General features: G+C 55.9%; 3 protein-coding genes and 1 long non-coding RNA gene across 8 annotated transcripts in view; 2 read left to right on the top strand and 2 right to left on the bottom strand.

Annotated features, from left to right (window-relative positions):
* LOC138984691 (uncharacterized) overlaps positions 1-8,951 on the bottom strand; it is a 40,221-nt gene extending 31,270 nt beyond the window's left edge. The window contains exons 1-2 of the long non-coding RNA XR_011461957.1: positions 8,784-8,951; positions 3,365-3,503 (exon numbers count right to left, since the gene is read on the bottom strand). This is a non-coding gene — a long non-coding RNA (uncharacterized lncRNA). The remainder of the gene's footprint in view (positions 1-3,364; positions 3,504-8,783) is intronic.
* TOP6BL (TOP6B like initiator of meiotic double strand breaks) overlaps positions 1-9,112 on the top strand; it is an 87,921-nt gene extending 78,809 nt beyond the window's left edge. Inside the window, exons 14-16 of the mRNA XM_070359664.1 lie at positions 3,390-3,465; positions 8,642-8,823; positions 8,907-9,112. Of these exons, the coding sequence (XP_070215765.1) occupies positions 3,390-3,465; positions 8,642-8,823; positions 8,907-8,972 (324 nt within the window). The 3' untranslated portion in view covers positions 8,973-9,112. The remainder of the gene's footprint in view (positions 1-3,389; positions 3,466-8,641; positions 8,824-8,906) is intronic.
* RCE1 (Ras converting CAAX endopeptidase 1) lies at positions 9,050-12,398 on the top strand. Of its 5 annotated transcripts, none has more exons than XM_070359665.1 (8): positions 9,052-9,373; positions 9,509-9,611; positions 9,704-9,787; positions 10,045-10,123; positions 10,759-10,926; positions 11,081-11,126; positions 11,385-11,447; positions 11,741-12,398. In XM_070359665.1, exons 1-8 carry the CDS (start codon positions 9,189-9,191, stop codon positions 11,901-11,903), a joined length of 891 nt encoding a protein of 296 aa, XP_070215766.1. In that variant the 5' UTR covers positions 9,052-9,188; the 3' UTR covers positions 11,904-12,398. The 5 variants fall into 5 exon arrangements, with proteins under 5 accessions (XP_070215767.1, XP_070215766.1, XP_005903606.2 ...); XM_005903544.3 differs by having other exon boundaries at positions 9,057-9,373; positions 11,055-11,126; XM_070359667.1 differs by having other exon boundaries at positions 9,343-9,373; positions 9,708-9,787; positions 11,055-11,126.
* Positions 12,399-14,288: 1,890 nt separating this feature from the next.
* The window catches only part of PC (pyruvate carboxylase), a 55,390-nt gene continuing 47,317 nt past the window's right edge, over positions 14,289-22,361 (bottom strand). The window contains exons 11-21 of the mRNA XM_070359668.1: positions 19,059-19,203; positions 18,602-18,691; positions 18,294-18,515; positions 17,527-17,683; positions 16,783-17,023; positions 16,422-16,660; positions 16,006-16,261; positions 15,745-15,924; positions 15,410-15,658; positions 14,996-15,136; positions 14,289-14,918 (exon numbers count right to left, since the gene is read on the bottom strand). Of these exons, the coding sequence (XP_070215769.1) occupies positions 14,670-14,918; positions 14,996-15,136; positions 15,410-15,658; positions 15,745-15,924; positions 16,006-16,261; positions 16,422-16,660; positions 16,783-17,023; positions 17,527-17,683; positions 18,294-18,515; positions 18,602-18,691; positions 19,059-19,203 (2,169 nt within the window). The 3' untranslated portion in view covers positions 14,289-14,669. The remainder of the gene's footprint in view (positions 14,919-14,995; positions 15,137-15,409; positions 15,659-15,744; positions 15,925-16,005; positions 16,262-16,421; positions 16,661-16,782; positions 17,024-17,526; positions 17,684-18,293; positions 18,516-18,601; positions 18,692-19,058; positions 19,204-22,361) is intronic.

The raw sequence follows: 22,361 nt of genomic DNA, 5'->3' as shown, positions 1-22,361 counted from the left end.
GCCTGGGAAGTCCTTTTGCTTGGGTCTCTCTGATAACCCAGTGAGATCTGAAAAGGAGATGATCTGACCTCCTTTGCCCCTTTGTGTTGCTATAGTGATGGCTCATAGCCTCAGGGCCATTTATAGCCCAGTAAACTTGGCAGATGGCTAGTCTTACACAGTAGTCATAGGTCTTGGAAGGAGGAAACATTGAATCCCTAATCTGTGCCAAGATTTCCACTTTAGTCTCCACAAAAACCCTATGAGGTAGGTTGTAGTTTTCCCATTTTATAGATGAAGAAATTGGTTAGACAACTTCTCTAATTTGCCCAGAATCACACAGTCAGTAAGTGACAAGTCTAGGATTTATAATGAGGGCTCCTAGATCTGAAGCCTAGTAACATTTTTACCATATAGGACTGGATCACAAGCCTGGGAAGATGAACAGTGACCAAAGGCATCAAGTAGAATCCATACTACTTTACTCAAGATCGTTACCTGCTCCCTCTGATAATGGCCATTTAGTGACAGCTTGTTACTGGCACACGAGTGGCACCTAGTGGCTATGGCTAAGAACTACAAGAACGATGATGCTAGGTCCAGTTCTTTTACCTCTGGACCAGTCCCTCAGTTTCCACTTCTAAGCAGGCGAAGTAGAAGAGCTGACCTCTGAGTAATACAGAATGAAACCATCTATGGTTATTGTGTCGTTTATGGAGAAATGGAAGAAATCAAAGAATATTTAGAGTCTTATAGAAGATACTTGTGGAAAGGTCACTCCAGGAGTGGAGATTTTAAGCCTCGGTGTTGGAACAGAGGACAGCTGGCCATGAGACAAGACAGTAATCTTGGGCTAACTGTCACATTTGAGTGTGGGGACTAAAAACTTAAATCCAGAATAAATAGGAGCAGTAGCAGGAAGAACTTTCTAAGGAAAGGTATCATTTCCTGGTGGTAGATCAGAATAATGTCTGATAGAGTGTTAAATTCAAGGAGGTCTATCCTGTGGAGAGGGCTGCCTCACCTGGGGAACTGATGATGAATGGGGGGTGTGCAAGATTCCCCTGGAACTCTGAGATTTATATCTGAATTTAGATATTTCTTTGGTGTTACCAGTTTCAAGATAAGGTAAAGGTTTGTCTATTACATGAGATTTTCTAGGCTGGAGTGAAGTAGAATAAGCTTTCTTTCAAAGAAGGAAAAAAATGTTTGGAAATTTTCCTAATACTATTTCTTTTTTTCAAACCTTTAAGGCCATCTTTAACTCTTCTATGTTCCTTGGAGTATAATTACTTAAAAATTAAAACTGGCTTTAGTAAACAATATATGATGGAATGCATTGAGCTATAATTCACATACTATAAAATTTACCATTTATACAAATTCAGTAGTTCAGTGATTTTAAGTATATTCACTGTGTTTTCCAGCCATCACCACTAAATTCCAGAACATCTCCATCATACCAAAAAAAAAAATATAAACTGTACCTAATTTGTAGTCAGTCTCAGTTCTCCCATCTCTTGTCCCCTGGGAACCACTAATTTACTTTTCTCTCAATGGATTTGCCTATACTGGGTATTTCATACAAATGGAATTGTACAATGAGTGGATTTTTGTGTCTGGCTTTTTTCACTTAGTGTAATGTTTTCAAGGCTCATCATCCACGTTATAACAGGTAATAGTACTTCGTTCCTTTTTACAGTTGAGTAATAGTCCATTACTCATTTTAGTAATAGTCCATACCACATTTTAAAATCCATTTATCAGCTGATGGACATGTTATTTCCACTTTTTGGCTATTATGAATAATGCTGCTGTAACATTTTTTGTGTGTAGACATATGTTTATAATTGTTTAGCAGATAGCTAGGAGGAGAATTGCCGGGTCATATGATATAACCTGGTGGCTCAGACAATAAAGAATCTGCCTGCAGTGCAGGAGACGTTGGGTTTGATCCCTGGGTGGGGAAGATCCCCTGGAGAAGGAAATGGCTACCCACTCCAGTATTCTTGCCTGGAGAATTCCATGGACCAAGGAGCCTGGTGGGCCACAGTTCATGCAGTTGCAAAGAGTCAAGACACGACTGAGCAACTAACACTTTTTTCACTTTTTCATGATAACTCAAAACTGTTTTCCAAACTGGCTGCATTACTTTACTTTCCCACCAGCACTGTATAATGGTTCCAATTTTTCCACATCCTTATCAATAGTTATTATTTATTACTATTACTACCATCACACTGGGTGTGAAGTGGTACCTCATAGTGGCTTTGATCTGCATATTCCTAAAGAACAATAATGCTGAGCATCTTTTCATGTGCTTATTGGCCATTTACCTCTCTTTGGAGAAATGTCTATTCAAATTTTGTCAAACCCATTTTTAAATTAGGTTGTTATTTTACAGTTGAACTAGGAGTTCTTTATTCTGGATACAAGTCCCTTATCAGATATGATCTTCAAATATTTTCTCCCATTCTTGTGTGTTGACTTTTCACTTCCCTTTAAGTGTCCCTTGAAGCACAAAAGTTTTTAATTTTGATGCAGAGGATACCTGTTTTTATATACTTGTATTGAAAAACAAGTAGCTCAGAGGATTGGGTTCTGACCTTTGTTTCCCTGTCCAAATTGAACCAAATAGCAGGGCTCTGAAAGGCTATGGTGGTGGTGGTGGTTTAGTCGCTAAGTCGTGTCTGACTCTTGCGACCCCGTGGACTGCAGCCTGCCAGCCTCCTCTGTCCATGGGGATTCTCTAGGCAAGAATACTGGAGTGGGTTGCCAGTTCCTTCTCCAGGGGATCTTCCCGACCCAGGAATCGAGCCCAGGTCTCCTGCACTGCAGGCTATACAAGACTATAAAATGTGCCCTGTGGCTTCCCGTGTTTGACCTCAGTCAGTCATTCGTTTATCACTTGGCCTGTGCAAGGCACTATGCTAGCGTTAAGAGATACAGAGGTGATGAAAGTGGAGTCGCCCAGTCGTGTCTGACTCTGCGACCCCATGGACTGTAGCCTACCAGGCTCTTCCGTCCATGGGATTTTCCAGGCAAAAGTACTGGAGTGGGGTGCCACTTCCTTACTCTTCAAGGAATTTAAGATGTAGAAAATGGACGTGAACACGTAAAATGATGAAAGGGGGCATGCAGTGCCTATCTCAGAGCCCAAGGAGCAGAGCAGATAGTAGATGAGCGACTGGGCCTCAGGGAGGAAGGAACTGCCTGGAGTCAGCTGCGAGAGCTCGGAAGGAAGGAGGGAGCCTTGATGGTGGGAGCTGGGGAAGGGGTTCACGAGCCAGGAGGAAGAGAGGGTCCAGGTGAGGGAGGAAAGCCCCTGGGGTCCACAAAGCCACCAGGCCTCACTGGGGCTTGTTCATGCTTCTGCAGAACTCACCTAGGACTTCTAATTTTTTAAGCAGCTGCTCCCAGAGAAAAATGAGGCAGAGCAGAACACAGACGAGGCACATGAGAACAGCAGCCTGGAGCTCCTTGCAGGTAGGATTCCAGCTTTTCAGGGGAGCCCTGGATCAAAGCTGGGAAGTAAAAAACGTGACTTCAGAATTTCAGACTGTGCCTTACACCACATGTCTTCCAGGACATGGCTGGCTCCCACAAGTAGGGTATTTTGGGGCAGCGGCTATTGTACCGAAAGCTGGTACAATAGGTCTGGAAATTTGTTGGCATAGTTACAGATAGCTGCACACGATGGGGTGAGGCCCTCAATGCAGTCAGTTCTTTTGTGTCTTTTCTCAGTCATTCGTGTTGATACTGTGGCTCTCCCTGGTTGGGTTACTACTCTGTTTAGGGCTATGGAATCTGCTCCTGAGTGCAGACACCCCCTCAACCTCCATGAATGTTATGGGGGAGGTGAGCGTGTGTGTGATGTAGCAATGATTCTACTGTCTTTACCCCTCAGGGCCTGCAGCAGCAGGTGTGCTTGTGAAAAGAATCCTAGCCACTGGTGCCTGAACCTGTATGGTGCAGGAGCCAGGCACTAGTCTGAATTCTGAAAGTATTATATATAGTAATGCTCTTAATTCTCAAAATGATACTATGGTACTATTATTATCCTCATTTTACAGATGAGGAAGCTGAGGCCCAGAGATGTCAGTAAACCTACCTGAGTTCGCACAGCTTGTAAATGACAGAGCCAGAACTCGAACCCAGCCAGCCTAGTCTGGCTAACAGAGCCAGACCCGTGGGGATGTACTGTCAGACGAAACAGTGCCTAGGCTTGAGGGAGCTGGGGGACTGGTTTCAGCATCGTGCTTTGTTGGTGAAACTTGCCAGGCTAACAGCAACATGGTGCATGGTGTCTATGCTAAGGTCTTAAGATGTGTTTCTGAATCATTCTATTGAATTATATTTTAAATGTGGGGGCTATTCCTCCTGAAAAGAACTGTGCAGTGAAGGCTTGTATAAATTTAGATTTGGCAATTTAAAAGAATGGAAGTGTATCACCAAACACAATTTAGTATTCACCACATACAAGTCAGTATTTGTGCAGTGAAAAGATAAAAGAGTAAGTTTCCTTAGAAGAAAGAGGGCTTCCCTGGTGGCTCAGATGGTAAAGAATCTGCCTGCAATTTGGGAGACCCGGGTTCAATCCCTGGGTCAGGAAGATCCCAGGGAGGAGGAAATGGCAACTCACTCCAGTACTCTTGCCTGGAGAATCCAATGGACAGAGGAGCCTGGCGGGCTACAGTCCATGGGGTCTCAGAGTGGGACACGACTGAGCAACACTTTCACTTTCTTTAGAAGAAAGAAATTAACATTTAATTCAGTACCTTCTGTGGACCCAGGGAGATGCGAAGCTTTTAGTTACCAGTCTTTCACAGTGACGCTTTGCGGTGGGGAACACTGATGTACTTAGCAGGAGGAAGATCTGAATTTCAGCCTGCTGCCCTTAAAGCCCATGCTTTCTCTACTGAGTATTTATGCTCTGGTGGACCCACCCAGAAGAGTGTTTGAGCTGCTCTGCCTTACAGAGCTTCAACTCTAGTTGCCGTGAGTCCTGTGTCCCACGTTGGCAGCTATGCTGAAGAAGATCAACAGTGTGTGATGCCTCAGGTCCATTCCCTGAAGAGCCTTCAGTTTGTCAGTGCTTCCCAGTCTTCCTGGCTTTCTCCTCAGTGGCTCCTCCATTCTTTTAAAAATCTACCCAACCTCTACCCAACCTCCTCACTTAGCCTCCTACTTCACTTACTAATCTCTTTTTTCCATCAGATCAGATCAGTCGCTCAGTCGTGTCCAACCCTTTGCGACCCCATGAATCGCAGCACGCCAGGCCTCCCTGTCCATCACCAACTCCCGGAGTTCACTCAGACTCACGTCCATCGAGTCAGTGATGCCATCCAGCCATCTCATCCTCTGTCGTCCCCTTCTCCTCTTGCCCCCAATCCCTCCCAGCATCAGAGTCTTTTCCAATGAGTCGACTCTTCGCATGAGGTGGCCAAAGTACTGGAGTTTCAGCTTTAGCATCATTCCTTCCAAAGAAATCCCAGGGCTGATCTCCTTCAGAATGGACTGGTTGGATCTCCTTGCAGTCCAAGGGACTCTCAAGAGTCTTCCAACACCACAGTTCAAAAGCATCAGTTCTTCGGCGCTCAGCCTTCTTCACAGTCCAACTCTCACATCCATACATGACCACTGGAAAAACCATAGCCTTGACTAGACGGACCTTTGTTGGCAAAGTAATGTCTCTGCTTTTGAATATGGTGTCTAGGTTGGTCATAACTTTCCTTCCAAGGAGTAAGCATCTTTTAATTTCATGGCTGCAGTCACAATCTGCAGTGATTTTGGAGCCCAAAAAAATAAAGTCTGACACTATTTCCACTGTTTCCCCATCTGTTTCCCATGAAGTGATGGGACCGGATGCCATGATCTTCGTTTTCTGAATGTTGAGCTTTAAGCCAACTTTTTCACTCTCCACTTTCACTTTCATCAAGAGGCTTTTTAGTTCCTCTTCACTTTCTGCCATAAGGGTGGTGTCATCTGCATATCTGAGGTTATTGATATTTCTCCCGGCAATCTTGATTCCAGCTTGTGTTTCTTCCAGTCCAGCGTTTCTCATGATGTACTCTGCATATAAGTTAAATAAACAGGGTGACAATATACAGCCTTGACATACTCCCTTTCCTATTTGGAACCAGTCTGTTGTTCCATGTCCAGTTCTAACTGTTGCTTCCTGACCTGCATACAAATTTCTCAAGAGGCAGATCAGGTGGTCTGGTATTCCCATCTCTTGAAGAATTTCCCACAGTTTATTGTGATCCACACAGTCAAAGGCTTTGGCATAGTCAATAAAGCAGAAATATATGTTTTTCTGGAACTCTCTCGCTTTTTTGATGATCCAGCAGATGTTGGCAATTTGATCTCTGGTTCCTCTGCCTTTTCTAAAACCAGCTTGAACATCTGGAAGTTCACGGTTCACCTATTGCTGAAGCCTGGCTTGGAGAATTTTGAGCATTACTTTACTAGCGTGTGAGATGAATGCAATTGTGCAGTAGCTTGAGCATTCTTTGGCATTGCCTTTCTTTGGGATTAGAATGAAAACTGACCTTTTGCAGTCCTGTGGCCACTGCTGAGTTTTCCAAATTTGCTGGCATATTGAGTGCAGCACTTTCACAGCATCCTCTTTCAGGATTTGGAATAGCTCAACTGGAATTCCATCACCTCCACTAGCTTTGTTCGTAGTGATGCTTTCTAAGGCCCACTTGACTTCACATTCCAGGATGTCTGGCTCTAGGTCAGTGATCACACCATCGTGATTATCTGTGTCGTGAAGATCTTTTTTGTACAGTTCTTCTGTGTATTCTTGCCATCTCTTCTTAATATCTTCTGCTTCTGTTAGGTCCATACCATTTCTGTCCTTTATCGAACCCATCTTTGCATGAAACTCACCCAACTTGTACTCCGCCCACTGCCAGACCCTTATCAGCACAGGGCCCACCCCTTCAGGGGGCATTACTCCTATTTTCTTGGTGCCATCAGTTATTCCTTCCGCACCTTCAGCTCCTTTTCTGAGTTCTCTCCATCAGGAGGTCCATCTTCAGAAGGACATCGCCCTGATCTTGACCTTCTCCCACCATCCCCTCACGCCGCAATCAGGATTCTCAAAGGAGCAAGCTGCATTCTGTTTCCGTCTCTCTCTCTTGTTCCCTCTCTAAGCCAGGGCACTGCTTTTCCTGTGCCTCTGAACTGCACGGCTCTCGTTTGGGAAGGCCTCTTAATTACCAAATTGATTGTGCATTTATCTGTATCATACCTGGACTATTTGCAGCACTTGGCACTGTGAGACTGTGATGCACCAGGTTCTCCTCATCGCTTACCTTTTCTCTTTGACTAGCTTCCTCTGGCCACCCCCAAACAGTGCTCACACCACACCCCCTCCCTAGCTGCTCTCTTCCATCCCAGGCACTGACCGCTGCCTCTGGGAACGAGACTCATCAGTTGGTATGACAAGTCCAGGTCTCTCCTGAGCCTTAGATGGAGACCTGTCTGCTCCATATGGTGGCCCATATGGTCAACTTCCTCTCTCCTGGTATCTTGCCCTCTGCACACACACCCAAGATCAGTTCTTCTTTCTTTAGTCTGTGTCAGGATTAGTAGCACCACAGTCGACATATCTAGTTTTTCACATTAGAATCCTGAGATTCATGTGAGATGGCCTTCATTCTAATGATTCACATCCAGTCTACCACCAAGGCCTGTCGATTCAGCCTTATGAATACTTCTGACTCCTCCATCCTCACTGCCTTCACTTCTGGGCTCTTGAGGTCTTCCCTCCTCTAACTTGACTCTAAGCCACATGTTTGACAAATGATCATTCTGAAATACAAAATTAACAATGTACCTCATGTTTAAAAGTCTTCACTGCCTTCCAGTTTCCTATAAATAAAAATCCATTTCTTAGCCTGCCCTGATTCCCACTGACCCATTCAGATTCATCTCCTTGAATCCCCATCTTGCATTTTATGTAGGATACTGCTTAATGCATTTGCGTGTTTGCCTCTTTCAGCCAATTCCCTTCCTCTACCTGTCAGTCCAGTGTATTTCTCTTCATCCTTCAAAACCCAGCTCAGACATCTCCTCAAGGAAACCATTCTTCACTTACAGAGATGGTTAACAGCTTCTTTCTGTTTTACCCCCTGGACTTTGTACACACTACTGCACCCTTCCTAGTACCTGTGAGCTGCACCTAGGGAACAGCTTGTTGATCTACGTTCCCAGGACCTGCTCAGGAAGAAGCTATAGATCCAAACGCTATAGATGCAAACTTAAAGTTTGCACTGCCAACTGAAGCCTGAGCAACAAAGGGGGAGAGAGGTGAGGCCAGGCTTTCCGGCAAGTAGGGAGGAGCTGGATGGTGCAGACTCCACGAGGAACGTGTCAAGTGACCGACTTGGTGCGAGCCCCAAGTAAGGGCTTGGTTCAATCCCAGATGTCTTCCCAGGCCCAGCTCTGTGGGGACAGGGAGACCCGAAGCCAATGTGCAGCCTCAGCCTGATCCTGTAGACCCGGTGCTGCCAAGTTTTAATGCGGACAGGACCAGATGAAAGGGTTCTGAGGTGGGAGAGCTAAGAGAGTCTGAATCTAACTCCTCCCTTTCTCCCAGGTTTCCCCAAGCACAGGACAGGGGAGTGAGATGAGCGGGTTTGTTTTCTCCTAGGGACCGGCGAGCAAACAGAAAACAAGAGGCTTAAGAGAGGCAGCCAAGGCATGGAGGCGACGCGGGCCTTCCGCTCTGCTGGGGCCTTGAACCCTTCAGAGGCCGCCTCGCGCCGCGCCGAGCCCACCGCGGCCCCGCTGACCTTTAGCAGAAGCAGGACGGGCTCCGGGAGCGGCCTGGAGGTAACCGAGCTAAGGTCGAGTCGGGAGGGCGGGGACCCGGCCACGGCCGAGGGGTCCTCACCGGGTCCCCTTTCCTCCTGCAGGACGCGCTATGGCTGCAGGAAATTTCCAATCTGTCCGAATGGCTGAGTTCTGGGCCTGGGCCCTGAACCTGCCCCCTTCCCCGCGCCTCCACGCCCACCCAGCCGCCACCCGGGTCGCCTGTTCTGTGTTTTTCAATAAACCTGCTCCGCACGCGCAGCTTCTGCTTCAGTGTGGGGGCGGAGTCGGGGGCGGGGCCGGGGACCGCGCCGTCGGATGACGTCAGCCACGCTTCCGGCAGGCGCGGGATCGCGTCACTGCGGCGCGCCGCGGGTCCAGGCGCGATGGCGGCGCTGGGCGGGGACGGGTTTCGCCTGCTGTCGGTGTCGCGGCCAGAGCGGCAGCCCGAGTCGGCGGCTCTGGGCGGTCCAGGCCCCGGGCTGTGCTGCTGGGTGTCTGTGTTCTCTTGTCTCAGCCTCGCCTGCTCCTACGTGGGCAGCCTCTACGTCTGGAAGAGCGAGTTGCCCAGGTGCGGGGGCTGCGCGCGCTGCCGGAATCCGCGCCTCCACGGGGCGGGGCTGTGGGCGGGACTTGGCGGACAGAGGGCGGGGCCGCGCCTTCAAGGGTGGCCGTGGGTCCTCTGAACTTACTGCCTCCTTCTTAGGGACCATCCTGCAGTCATAAAGCGGCGCTTCACCAGTGTCCTGGTGGTGTCAAGTCTCTCGCCCCTCTGCGTGCTACTCTGGAGGGAACTTACAGGCATCCAGGTGCGAGGGAGGCGGGGCAGAGGGCGGCGGGCGAGCGATCTCGGGACTCTAGGGGAGGGAGCGAGACTGATGCCCCCTTTCCTGTGGCTCAGCCAGGCACATCCCTGCTCACCCTGATGGGATTCAGGCTGGAGGGCATTTTCCCAGCAGCGCTGCTGCCCCTGCTGCTGACCATGGTGAGTGCTCGTGCTGTATCTTTCCTTCTCTGCTCTTCGTTAGTGAGACCCTCCTTTTTTTCCTAATCCTGATTGTGCCCAGCTGTTGATTGATGAGAGACAAGAATTGTGAGATGGCCCAGGGCCCTCGGGTATGCATAGGTGGGAAATCCTGGCAGAAAACAGGAAGCTTGAAATCTGAGGCTGTGTCTGGACAATCCACAAGGGCAGTGGATTATGAGCCTTTCCTTTGATCGCTCCTGTTTTTCTGTCCTCAGATCCTTTTCTTGGGCCCACTGATGCAGCTTTCCATGGATTGCCCCTGTGACCTGGCAGATGGCCTGAAGGTTGTCCTAGGTGAGTCCTCAGGGCCAAGGGAAAAAGTAGGCAGTCCAGGATAATGAGGAGAAGGGATCAGTGCACTATGTTTTCTTGGGCCCACTGATGCAGCTTTCCATGGATTGCCCCTGTGACCTGGCAGATGGCCTGAAGTTTGTCCTAGGTGAGTCCTCAGGGCCAAGGGAAAAAGTAGGCAGTCCAGGATAATGACGAGAAGGGATCAGTGCACTATGGTGGGACCTGAGATGTTCTGTTTCTCACCAGTAAAATGGGAACACATATTGGGTGGCCTCTAGGAGTTAGTTCCTAATGTCCAGTGAAGCCTGTAGGAACCCCTAGCAGTATTTGGGATGCACAAGAAAGCTTGTCCGTTGCTTCCCTTGACCTTGGTTTCCTAAAAGAGAGCTGGTCTTGGGCAAATTTTGATGGTTCCAGAATTTACTGTCAGGACACTTTGCCTCAGCTACTATTGCTTTTCCCTTTCATTTTCCTTGAGATATTGTTTTATACTAGGTCTGATAAAGTTTGAATGTTAATCTGTTCTCCCAAGTATTTATGGCCAGGGAAGGTTGTGGGAGAGGGGCCCTTGAGGCCTCTGGGTCACTTGGTTCAACAGCTAGTCTCTCATGGCTTGTCTTGAATCCCCTCCCTAGCCCCTCGCTCCTGGGCCCGCTGCCTCACAGACATGCGTTGGCTGCGAAACCAAGTGATCGCCCCCCTGACAGAGGAGCTGGTGTTCCGGGCCTGCATGCTGCCCATGTTAGCGCCGTGCACAGGCCTGGGCCCTGCTGTGTTCACCTGCCCACTCTTCTTTGGAGTTGGTGAGTTTGTTGTGCCTGGTCCTGTTGAGATGGTCCTAGCAGGGAACCAAGAATGGGAAATGGGGGCCAGGGGAGGGCCTGTCCAGCAGGCTGGGAGGAGTGTGACCTGGTTCTCATCTTCCTCTCAGCCCATTTTCACCACATTTTTGAGCAGCTTCGTTTCCGCCAGAGCAGTGTGGGGAGCATCTTTCTGTCTGCAGGTGAGTCCTAGAGAGCTGGCCTGGGGCAGTCCTGGGTTGGGTGTGTGAGGGTGCCCCTGATAGTCACTCTGGAGGAAGAGTTGGGAACTGAGGGCTCTAGTATTGGAGGGGCTGCTGACCACGGGCTTGGGGTGTAAAGAACAGCCTAGGTGTTGGGGCAGGCAGCCAGGGGAAGGGGGTGTCTCTGGCTGATGGGTGTGCAGTGCTGGGGCAGGAAGGGCATGCAGGTGTGGTCACTCGAGGCCTCCCCGTCTCCAGCGTTCCAGTTCTCCTACACAGCTGTCTTCGGTGCCTACACTGCTTTCCTCTTCATCCGCACAGGTTGGTCTCAGTCTCTCACGGGTCCCCTGGGGCTCAAGGGCCCACAGGAGTGGGTGGGAAAACGGGAATCTGTTTGTTCTAGGAGCAACAAGTTTTCTTCTCCCACAGTCCTTGAGACAGGCTGAGCCAGGGTCCTCTGCCTGGTGCGGTTTGAGAGGTGGAAGCAGAGGCCGTGTGTGAGGGTGGATGGGTGGCTGTTGATCTCCTGTTTCGGGGGATGAGGGTCTTAGCCCTGGAAGGGCCTGGGGAGGTAGTGGGGCTGCTCCATGAGCTTCTCTGTCTCCCCTTCCCAGGACACCTGATTGGGCCGGTTCTCTGCCACTCCTTCTGCAATTACATGGGCTTTCCTGCCGTGTGTGCAGCCCTGGAGCATCCGCAGAGGCGGCCCCTGCTGGCAGGCTATGCCCTGGGTGTGGGACTCTTCCTGCTTCTGCTCCAGCCCCTCACGGACCCTAAGCTCTACGGCAGCCTTCCCCTTTGTGTGCTTTTGGAGCGGGCAGGGGACTCAGAGGCTCCCCTGTGCTCCTGACCCACGCTCCGTACACACTCCTATGAACTCTCACAGGCTTCCCAGCCCCTCCCCGTCAAGGGGAACTTCAGGGGAGGAGCTGGCGGGAGGCCCCGAGAACTCAGGAATTTTTGTAGGGGATTGAAGCCAGAGCTAGTTGAATCCCAGGGACCAAGAGAAAGGAGCAGACATCCCAGGATGTGGCCCCTCCTGAAAGGGTCGAGGAGCAGCCGGGAGTGAGGGGCCACGGGGCTGGGCCCTGGAGCCGAGCACTCCTGCCTCACCTGGGACTGCTGCTTCCCTGAGCTGCTCTGTCCCCCCTGCCTCTGAAAAGCTGCTCGGGGGTGGAATTTACAGAAACCCCCCAACTTCCCAGGGTTTTCTCATTGTCTTTTTGCATCAGGACTTTGTATTGGGATATTAAAGAGATTTAACTTGGGTAACATGGCCTTGGACCTTTGGGGATTAGTCTGTGTGGAGTCTTGGGAATATGCCCCGTGCCCCCAGCCTGCCCTGAACACTAACCTCTAGGCAGGTCCGCCTGTGCCTGGGTCCCTGGAGCCCTGGACAGGATGGGGGCCTCTGGCTGCCCTCAGTCTGCAGTGTGCTTCCTGAGCCAGGCCCCAGGTCCTCACCATGCGGGACTAGGTGGCACGTGCAGGCTCAGCTCATCTGGGCCACTGCCTTCTACCCGGGTCAGAGTTGGGCCCGTGCCCTGCCCCCAGCGATGGAGCCTCCAGCCTCAGAGGGTGGATCGTCCACTGCGGGCCTTCCACCAGGACCTCCCGGCATCTGCCAGCCTCACGCCACAGAGGAAGCAAGTCTAACCCGAAGAGGAGTCCGCCCAGGCAGCGGGGAGGGGTGGCCCTTCTGGCGCTCTCCACCTCACTCTGCCACGCGCTGTGCTCCTTTGGCCCCTGGAGGAACCCAGAGCAAAGGCCCAGAGAGCATGCGCAGCCCTGCCCAGCAACGCTGTAACTCAGGGCTCTTTCTAGAACCTGGCAGTATTTTATTTGCTCTTCCTCTTGTTTTTAGAATGGTCCTTATGTTCTTATTCCTCTGCCTCTAGGACACCTCTCCCCGCCACACACACTTTCTAAAAACATTCGTGATAGAGTATTATCTCTTTAGGTCCCATTCTAGACTTGAGGTTGTCGTGAGTCCCCTTCCCTGAGGCTGGCAGTTGAAGAAAAGGATTTGGATGTACGTCACTCCCCAGGGTGCCCCCAGGTTGGCTATGACTATACTGGCGCTGAACGGGCCTTGTGACAGGCGTGTACTGACCTCGCTCGTGAATTTTTCTCTCCCCAAGCCTGTGTAACCATTGTCAAGGAAGCCAAGGAATTGTGCACAGGCGGGTTTCAGAGGGCATGTTTGGGATCTGAGAGTCCAGAAGAGGCAGTTCAGGCCCAGCCCGGAGCCTCGGAGCAGCCCTCAGCACTCTTGGCAGGTGCTGGCAGGGGCCGGGCCCTGAGGTCAGGCTGGGGCTGTCCCTCCACGTCTGCTCAGGAACTGCCCGGGCCCCACCCCACCACGACTCACTTCCTGACCTCCCTGTGGGGGCACATTAGTGACCCAGGCAGGCGGGGCTGCTGTCCCCCCCCAGGTGAGGGCACTGTGGGATGGGCTCGGGGGTCTCCTGAGGCCTGGTTGTGGGGGGTGTGGACAGGGCTAGACCCTAGGGCTCAATCCAGTGCTCCTGAGCTTCCCACACCCAAGGGTCTTGTCTGTCTCCAGAAGGCGCATCTGCATCTAATTCTGAATCGGATGGGAAGTTAGTCCCTGCTTCCCAGGGGAATAAAGCAGTGTGTAGTTGAGAAGCAAGTCTACCAACAGCCTGGGCTTGAACGCTGCCTCTTACCAGCTGTGGGTCCTGGACAAGTTATTTAACCTGCCTGTGATTCCATTTCTGCGTCTATAAAATGGGCAAAAGTTGACTCCTTGAGTTAATAGGTGTTAAGTATGTAGAACAACCCCTTGCCCAGCCCAGGCTCTTAGTAACTAGCTAACACCCCATTTGGGGTGTGTATACAACAGGCACTTAAGAATCCACCTGCAGTGCAGGAGACCTGATTCAAGGCCAGGGTTTGATCCCTGGGTGGGGAAGATCCCCTGGAGAAGGTAATGGCAACCCACTCCAGTATTCTTGCCTGGAGAATCCCATGGACAGAGGAGGCTGGTGGGCTACGGTCTGTGGGGTCAGAGGCAGACATGACTGAGCGGCTGACAGTCGTCACTGGTGTCCTCGGCGCCTTCCTAGGAGGAGGGGACAGCCCCCCACTCGCGTCTGGGGCAGCCCTGCTGCCTGTGCTCAGTGGCACTAAGACCCAGAGTGGAGGGCGGGGAAGCCAGTTTTATTGAGCAAAGTTCTTCAACCTGGGCCTCAGGTCTCCCCTGCAGGAGGTAGCACCCCTAGGTCTGCTCCCACGGGCCCCAGGCCCACCTGCACGCCCACCTGCAGTCTCCAGCAAGGAGGGGACCCTTATTTGGCAGGAGATGAATACGTGAGCGACTGTCGACCGCAGGGAAAGCACAGATGGTGGGAGGTGGGAATGGACCGCCACAGGCAGTCTGTCCTGCCGTGAAGAGCCGCGGACAGGAGCTGCAGGGCCAGGCCTTCCTGGCCTCGGGCACTGGCCGGCCTGGGCCTGCCCTGGCAGCACAGTGTCCTGAAGGCAGGGGCGGGGATGGTCAGGCTGCCAGTCTCAGCGTGGTCACTCGATCTCCAGGATGAGGTCGTCACCCTCCAGCGTCATGTCCTTAGTCACGTGGACCTTGCGGACAGTGCCCTCCACGGGCGAGGTCACTACAGTCTCCATCTTCATGGCGCTGAGCACACACAGGGGTTGGCCCTTGGTCACCTTGGCCCCTGCTGCCACCTTGATGTCTATCACCTTCCCGGGCATGGGTGCCCCAATCTGGCCCTTGACGTCCTTCAGGGCCTTGGGGTGGAAGTGCATCTCCTGCAGGCAGGGCGGACAGCACGTGAGGCCTCAGCCCTGCCCGTCCCCACCACCTGGCTGGCCCGGGGCAGCTGTACCTTCATGGCCTGGGTGTCCTTGACCAGGATGGACCGCAGCTGTCCGTTGAGCTCGAAGAAGACCTGCCTCTGGCCCGCCCGGTTGAGGTCACTTATGGCCAAGGCTTTGATGTGCAGCGTCTTGCCTCGCTCCAGCTCCACCTGCAGGGAGGCCGCCAGGAGGCTCAGAGCTGGGCGGGGCAAGGGGCAGGCGAGGAGAGCAGCCCCTGACCCAGTCCCAGGCAGGCCGCCCACCTCCCCGAGTCTGAGCTCCACACTTGTAAAGACCTAGCTCCCCAGTCTCTTAAGGGTATTGTGTGAACCCCCAGCTCACGAGGCCAAGGGACAGGCACATCAGAGCCCTGGCACCCTGGAAGTGCTGGGGTCCCTAGGGGTGGCCGCTGTGCAGCGCAGGTAGGTGCCAGAGCCACTGACCTCAAACTCCTCTGCAATCTTGGGTCCCTGCAGGAAGAGGCGCGTATTGAGGCTGTCCAGGGGGCCGAAGGTGGCAGTGAAGTCCTTGAAGTGGGCAAAGACGTCGGGGTACATGGCGGCTGAGAGCACGTCCTCCGGGGTCACCTCCTCCCCGTGCCGTTCCGTCAGCTCCTTCTCCAGCGCCTGCAGGTCCAGGGGTGGGAGGGAGGCTCCTGGCCGGCCCTCCACCCTCGGCAGGTCTTTCAGCACCTGGGATGCAGAGCGGATGGTCAGGCCTGGCTCCCAGACGCCCTTGCACTGCGCCGCCCCCCACCATGGAGCCGGGCCTTCCTGACCTTGGAGCGAAGGGGCTCTGGGAAGCCCCCGTGGGGGATGCCGATGTAGCCCTGCAGGAACTCCACCACCGAGCGGGGGAAGGACAACTCCTCTGCCTGCGCTTCAGCCTCGGCTCGGGTCAGCCCGTTCTGCACCATGAACTGGGCCAGGTCCCCCACGATCTTGGAGGAGGGCGTCACCTGAGGAGAGGGGACCCCTGGGTTTAGGGGGCCAGGCACCTTACGGAGACCCCGCGGCAAGGGTGGGCGCGCCTGGCTCACCTTGATGAGGTCGCCCAGCATCTGGTTGGCCTCCACGTAGGCCTTCTTGACCTCCTTGAACTTGGAGCCGAGCCCCATGCTGTGCGCCTGGAAGTGCAGGTTGGTGTACTGGCCCCCTGGGATCTCGTTCTCGTACACGTCCGAGTTGCCAGACTTCATGGTGGCTGTGCAGTCAAAGGCCGCGTACAGCCCCCGGGCCCCCTCCCAGTACTCGCTGTAGTCGAACACACGCTCCAGGGGCACGCCTGCAGGGACACCAGAGGGGGAGGCTCGGGTGTGCTGAGTCCCAGAGGCCCCTCCTGGGGCCCCAGGTCAATCAGGCCCCATCGCAGACGTGGGTGATGGAAGGCCTGGCCTGGAGAGGCCACCCTGACCTCCAGGACGGGCAGGGCTGTGGCTGTGCCTACCTGTGTCCAGGGGTCCCTCGGGTACAGGCCACCAGGGCCCCCATGCTGGGCTGTGATGTCATTCCAGACATGGAGTCAGCCGCCACATCCACCACATCAGCCCCTGCGTGAGCACAGGCCAGCATGGCTGCCACGCCCGCCCCTGACGTGTCGTGGGTGTGGATGTGCAGCGGGAGGTCAGGGAAGCGGTCCCGGAGGGAGCTGACCAGCATGGTGCAGGCCGTGGGCTTCAGCAGCCCAGCCATGTCCTGAGGGGAGCGGGGAGGAGACAGTGAGGGGCGGGCACGCAGTGTGCCCGGCGGGGGTGAGGAGCGTCACAGCGGGGAGGCGGGGCAGGGGGCAGGCTCCCAGGGGTGGGCTGGGCGGGCACCTTGATGCACAGGATGTGGGTGCCGGCTCGCACCAGCTCCTCGGCCAAGCCCATGTAGTACTGCAGCGAGTACTTGGTGCGGCTGGGGTCGGACACGTCACCCGTGTAGGAGATGGCGGCCTCCACCACGCCACCAGCACTGCCCGCCGCCTCCATGCCCAGCAGCAGGTTGGGCAGGTAGTTGAGGGAGTCAAAGACCCGGAAGATGTCCATGCCATTCTCCTTGGCCACCTCGCAGAACCTGAGTGGTAGGAGTGCTCAGGGTTAGCGCCAGCCCACCCCCTCAGCACATCCTTTGCCGGCTCCTGGCCCTCTTGCAGGCCCTGGGGAGTGAGATAAGGGCCGGGTCTGGCGGGGGCACCAGGGCATGTCCATGGCGTGGATAAGCCTCTCTGGGGCAGCCTGGGCCAGGGGGTCACCCCAGCAGCATCCGGCAAGCAGCAGAGCCGCCCGGTGCCAGTCACGTGCAGTGCAGCTCCGTCTGCCCGAGTCAGAAGGACTACTGGGGATTGTTTGCTTTGCCAAGGCATGGCAGGCTGAGGAGACGGAGGCCTGGGTTCCAGCCGCAGCTCTGCACACGTGCGCTGGGGCTCGTCTGCCCTCCGGGGGCCTCCCTGGAGCCCTCCCAGTTCTCTCGTTTGCCGCCCTGGCTGGGCACAGCTACTGAGAGGCTTGGTTTCCGGCCCACTGTGGGGTGCACAGGCCTCGCACCGGGCCCGAATGACACACCCCGCCCAGGCTCACTTGAAGACCACATTGTCGGGGTAGTTGGTGTAGCCCACGGCGTTGGCCCCCCGAAGCAGCATCTGGAATGGGATGTTGGGGACGAGCTCCCGGAGCTCCTGCAGCCGTCGCCAGGGGCACTCGTACAGGAAGCGCATGGCGACGTCAAAGGTGGCTCCTGCACCGAGACCAAGAGGCCCAGGTCAGCCCCTCTCGTCCCGGGGGCCCCGCCACGCCCCGCGGCCTGGGCCTCCAGTCCTGACAGCGCCCTGCCCATCAGGGTCCCTCGCATCCTGGGGGCCCTGCCACGCCCCGCAGCCTGGGCCTCCTGTCCTGACAGCACCCTGCCCATCAGGGTCCCTCGCGTCCTGGAGGCCCCACCACGCCCTGCAGCCTGCGACTCCGGTCTTAACAGCGCCCTGCCCATCAGGGTCCCTCACATCCTGGCCCTGACCCCTGCAGACTTTCCTTTGCTGGCCCCTTGGGACCACTCGGGCTCACAGTGTCCTCTCTGCGCCCCCCTCACAGCCCTTACCCCCCTTCTCTGTGCCACAGCGCCAACAGGCTGGCATCTCCTCTCTCACCCTGAGCTGCCAGGGTTTCAGCTCTGCGACCTCAGGTCCGGCACCAGGTCCAGGAGAAGGGACACGGGTCACCATTTGCTAAACCCGCGAACGCCTTGCCTTGTTCAGTTCCCACGGATTCCCCCAGGGTTCCCACCTCCAGCTTGTCCCAGAGAGTGACCCGCCTGCACTGTGGGGCCCACACCCCTCCCTCTTCCAGCCTACCTCCCCAGTTCTCTATGCTGAAGAGTTTGTTGAAGCTGTGGGCAACATAGGGGGAGATCTTTTTGAGATCGTGGGTGCGCACTCGAGTGGCCAGCAGTGACTGGTGGGCGTCCCTGAAGGTCGTGTCCATCAGCAGCAGCCCCTCATGGTTCCGCACCGCTCGAGCAAAGCCCTCGGGCCCCTCCCGTAGCAGGATGTCTCTGAAACCCGTTGGGGGTGGGCCTAGGGCAGAGCGGGCATTAGCACCCACCCTGCAAGTGGCGGCCTCTGTGTCACCGCTGTGAGGTGGCAGAAGGGATCTCACCTACCTATGGGCACCACGGGGACGATGGGGTCCGTGGGGCTGGGGCTGGCCTTGACGGGGATCGGAGTAGTTGGGCCATTCACCATGACGTGTCCTGGGGAGAGAGTGGGCGAGGGTCAGGGCAGGCTGGCCCAAGCCTGAGTCAAGGGCAGAAGTTAGAGTGGCTGGGCCTGGGGCTGGGGGCACTCCTCCAGGACCCCGGGTCCTCCAGCTGGCCCCTGTCCTCTCCAGAGCCAGGGCCTCCTGGGTCAAGGCAGTGGGGACCTAGTGACAGCCACACAGATGGAGAAGCAGCCTCTGAGATCAGGAGCAGGGGCGAGGGGTCGGGGTCGGGGTCGGGGTATGAAGCAGAGGAGGAGGCGCGTGGCCAGGCTGAGGATGGGGTGGGGCGGCCAGGCGGCTCTCTGGGTGGGGGCGGAAGCAAGGCATCTGGTGGGGAGAGAAGGGAGACTCGGGCGGACCGAGGTAGTGCAGCAGCTTCTGGGCCCGGTTCTGTGCGGGCCGCAGCTGGAACAGCTCTGGGTTCTCATCGATGAACTGCGTGTCCACGGTGCCTGCCAGGAACTGCTGGTTGTTGAGCACGTTCTGCAGGAAGGGGATGTTGGTCTGCAGGACAGAGCGGGTGGGAGGGTGTCACCATGCAGTTTGGCCAGGGACAGGAGGGGCTGGACGTGCCGCCCCGGGGGCAGGGCTCCCCAGGCTGCGGCGCAAGCCTCCCCGTGAAGTGGCGGTCCTGCCCCGCCTCACCACCCCACCCCGCTCTTGGCGGAGCCCCCAGGCCGTCAGGGGCCTGAGCCCACCCCCCTACCCTGCTCGCCTTGGAGCCTGTGCTGAGTCCCATGTCCCCACTCCTCAGGGATCCTTGGATTCAGCCTTTCCTGCAGCACCACCCCTCCCCGCCATGCTTCCTCAAAGGGGCCCCAACCTCCAGGGACCCCACCACCACACGCAGCACGCGTCCCCGCTTCCAGTTAAATCCACCTTCCTCCTGCCAGTCACCCCCGCCGGGATGCCCTCTCCCTGAGCTTCCAAGACTTTTCGCTCCCCTCTGCCTCCTCCCTGGTTCCCCCGGGGCTCCTCCCACCCCTGCAAGACGGGGGCTGTCACCCGGCCCCTCCTCCTCACCCAGCACTCTGTCCCGGGGTGGCCTGTCCTGGCCACCAGCTCCAGACCCCACGTGGAAGTGCCTCCTGGGCACCTCTTCCCGAGTGCTCCTCACACAAGCTCTTCCAGTCCCAAGTCGGCCTGTCTCCCCCAGGCCTCCCCTACCTTCCGCTGCGTGCCTCACCACCCACCCGGTTCCCAACACCTGCGCTCATCGCCTTCACCACTCCTGTGCCACTGGGCACACCAGACGACCCTATCACAGCCATCTCTGGACTCCGTGTCCCCTCGGCCTCAGGCCGTGCCTTCTGCCGGGCTCCGCCGGCACGGCCACCTCTGGTCACTCCAGACTTGCTCTGTGCGCTCACACCGCCCCGCCTGCTAGCTGAGCTCCTCCTGGAGGCCTGAACTCAAAGACCTTCCCGGTCCTCATCTCCCGCCCTCACGTGGAGCCGGACACTCCCTTTCTAGGACTCCACAGGACCAGCTGTGGGAAAGCCTCGCTCAGCCTTGTCATTTGCAATGCTCTCAGACCTGGGAGCACTTTAGAGGCAGGGGTGCCATCTGAGGGGCTGGTGCCCACGTGCTCTGCGCACAAGGGCCCTCCATTCTGCTCATTAAACAGCTGGGTGACAGCGTGAAGCCACGGCAGGGCTGAGCCCTACCTAGAGGCCAAGCAGGGGTGGGGTGGGAGCGCCTGGGAGCCCGCGCCGTGGGAGCTGCCCCAGGACATGACTTCGAGGTTAGTGGATGTGACTTCAATGTGTGTGTGCCTGCGGCTGTGGCCTGGCTGTCACTTCAGACAAGGCAACTTTGTGGGTTGCACACGCGCGATCCTCTGGCACCTTCGATAGGAAGCCCAGGCCCAGCAGGCCCCAGGCCCTGAGGCTGCTCTGAGAGATTCTTCCTGTCCCCAGGGCTCTCGTCTCCTCCCTACCAGCATCCATGGCAGCCACCGCACATTGGGGCTGGCCAACATTGCCTCATGCCTGCCGGGTGTGACCAGCCTGCCTATCTGTCCCTGAGACTAGTCTGTGCTCCTCCTAAAATGGGGACATTTCAGCTGTGCCAAGGCATGGAATCTGAGACAAGAAAACCAGTTCAACCAGCTAAAGAACCTAGCGCATCCTAGGGGTGGCAAGGATGCTAAGAGGCCTCCACGTCCCACCCTGCGTTTCCCTTGGGTAGACCCCTCCTCCTCTGTAATTTCTGGAGGATGTCACGCCATCCGTCCTCCGTGGGGGAGTAAGCTCCATGAGGGCAGGCAGGCCCCTCTGGTTCCAGATCTATCCTAGCTCCCCGCCGAGTGGCACGTGGTGGATGCCATTAACGTGTTGAGAGTGAATAAAAACGTTCTTGATGGGGAGAAGGACAAGGGAGTATCTGATGCCACTGAGCAAGAGGTGACCTGGGCAAGGATCCAGCGCCTTCATTTTACAAATTCAACAGCCGGGGAGGTCTGAGGAGTGGCAACAAAAAGCATGCTTTCCAGCTGCCTGAGCCCCCTCACAGGTCACCTCCTCTCTTCCCCTCTCACCCCATGAAGCGCCAACAATCAACACTCCTCAGCCTGAATAAGAAAACTGTCTCAGTGGTTAAAGAACTTGCCCAAGGTGACCGGGTGTACCAGGCAGGATTAGAAATCCAAGGAAATGGAAACCCACTCCAGTATTCTTGCCTGGGAAATCCCATGGACAGGGAAGCCTGGCGGGGTACAGTCCATGGGGTCGCAAGAGCTGCACACGACTTAGCGACTAAACCACCACCACTGTTTCCCTGAGTAGCCTGAGGGCTAGGAGATACTTGGGGGAGGTGGTAACTTCCTTGTTTCCCTGCTGGGCCCAGACGAAAGACGAGGGTGCGCGTTCTGCTTCAGAGCTCTCAGCGCTCCCAGCCGAGCCCGGATCTCGGAGGCAAAAAGCGGGGAACTCGACCCCGCCCCGACACACCGCGGGAGCCCCGTCTCGTTCCGGGCTACTCTTCCACGGAAATGGCCCGGTAGGAACAGAAGGGGAAGGAGGGGCCGCGGGCCAGGCCAGGACCCCTGACGCACAGCTTCAAACGGCGTGCCACCGCCGGCCTGCCGGGAAAGCGCGCTGCGCAGACCAATCGGGCCGGAGGCGGAGACCGGTTGGTTCCCGAGCTCGCCCGGTGGGGCGGGGAGCCTGGGACGAGGAGGGAGGGGCCGGCAGCGGGGGCGGGGCGCGGCGCCAGCCCGAGGCCGAGCCCTCTCCGCCCCACCCCGCGGGAGCCCGGCCGGGGGGCATCGCCCAGCCCACCCCTCCCCCCGCAGGGCCCGTGCCTGTTGGGGACCCTCCACGTGACTTGGTGATGCAGAACGGTTATGACCTTCACCGTGTGTCTGTGAACGCGAGGGTCCCAGCAACAGTGCGGGTTTGCACCCGGCCCTGCCGGTGGGTGCGGGGATGTGTGGGAGTGTGGGCATGTGTGGGTGTGTTGGGGAGGGTGCCCAGCGACATGTGACAAAGACTCTCGTCTCTGGGAGATGGTGAAGGGGCCCGCGAGCTGGCGCTTTGTCTGCCTGTCTGCAGAGTGACGGTTCGCGCAGCGGCAGCAGGCGCCCGTGCGGTGCAGGATGCCGGGGCGCCAGGGTGGCCGGGGGCGCGCGCGCCTGTGCCCGGGTGAGTGCGCTGCGGCAG

Source organism: Bos mutus, chromosome 22 (assembly GCF_027580195.1).
Source record: "Bos mutus isolate GX-2022 chromosome 22, NWIPB_WYAK_1.1, whole genome shotgun sequence".
Classification (NCBI taxonomy): domain Eukaryota; kingdom Metazoa; phylum Chordata; class Mammalia; order Artiodactyla; family Bovidae; genus Bos; species Bos mutus.
Note: the sequence above shows the minus strand (reverse complement) of the source record. Positions and strands in the feature narration are given on the sequence as shown.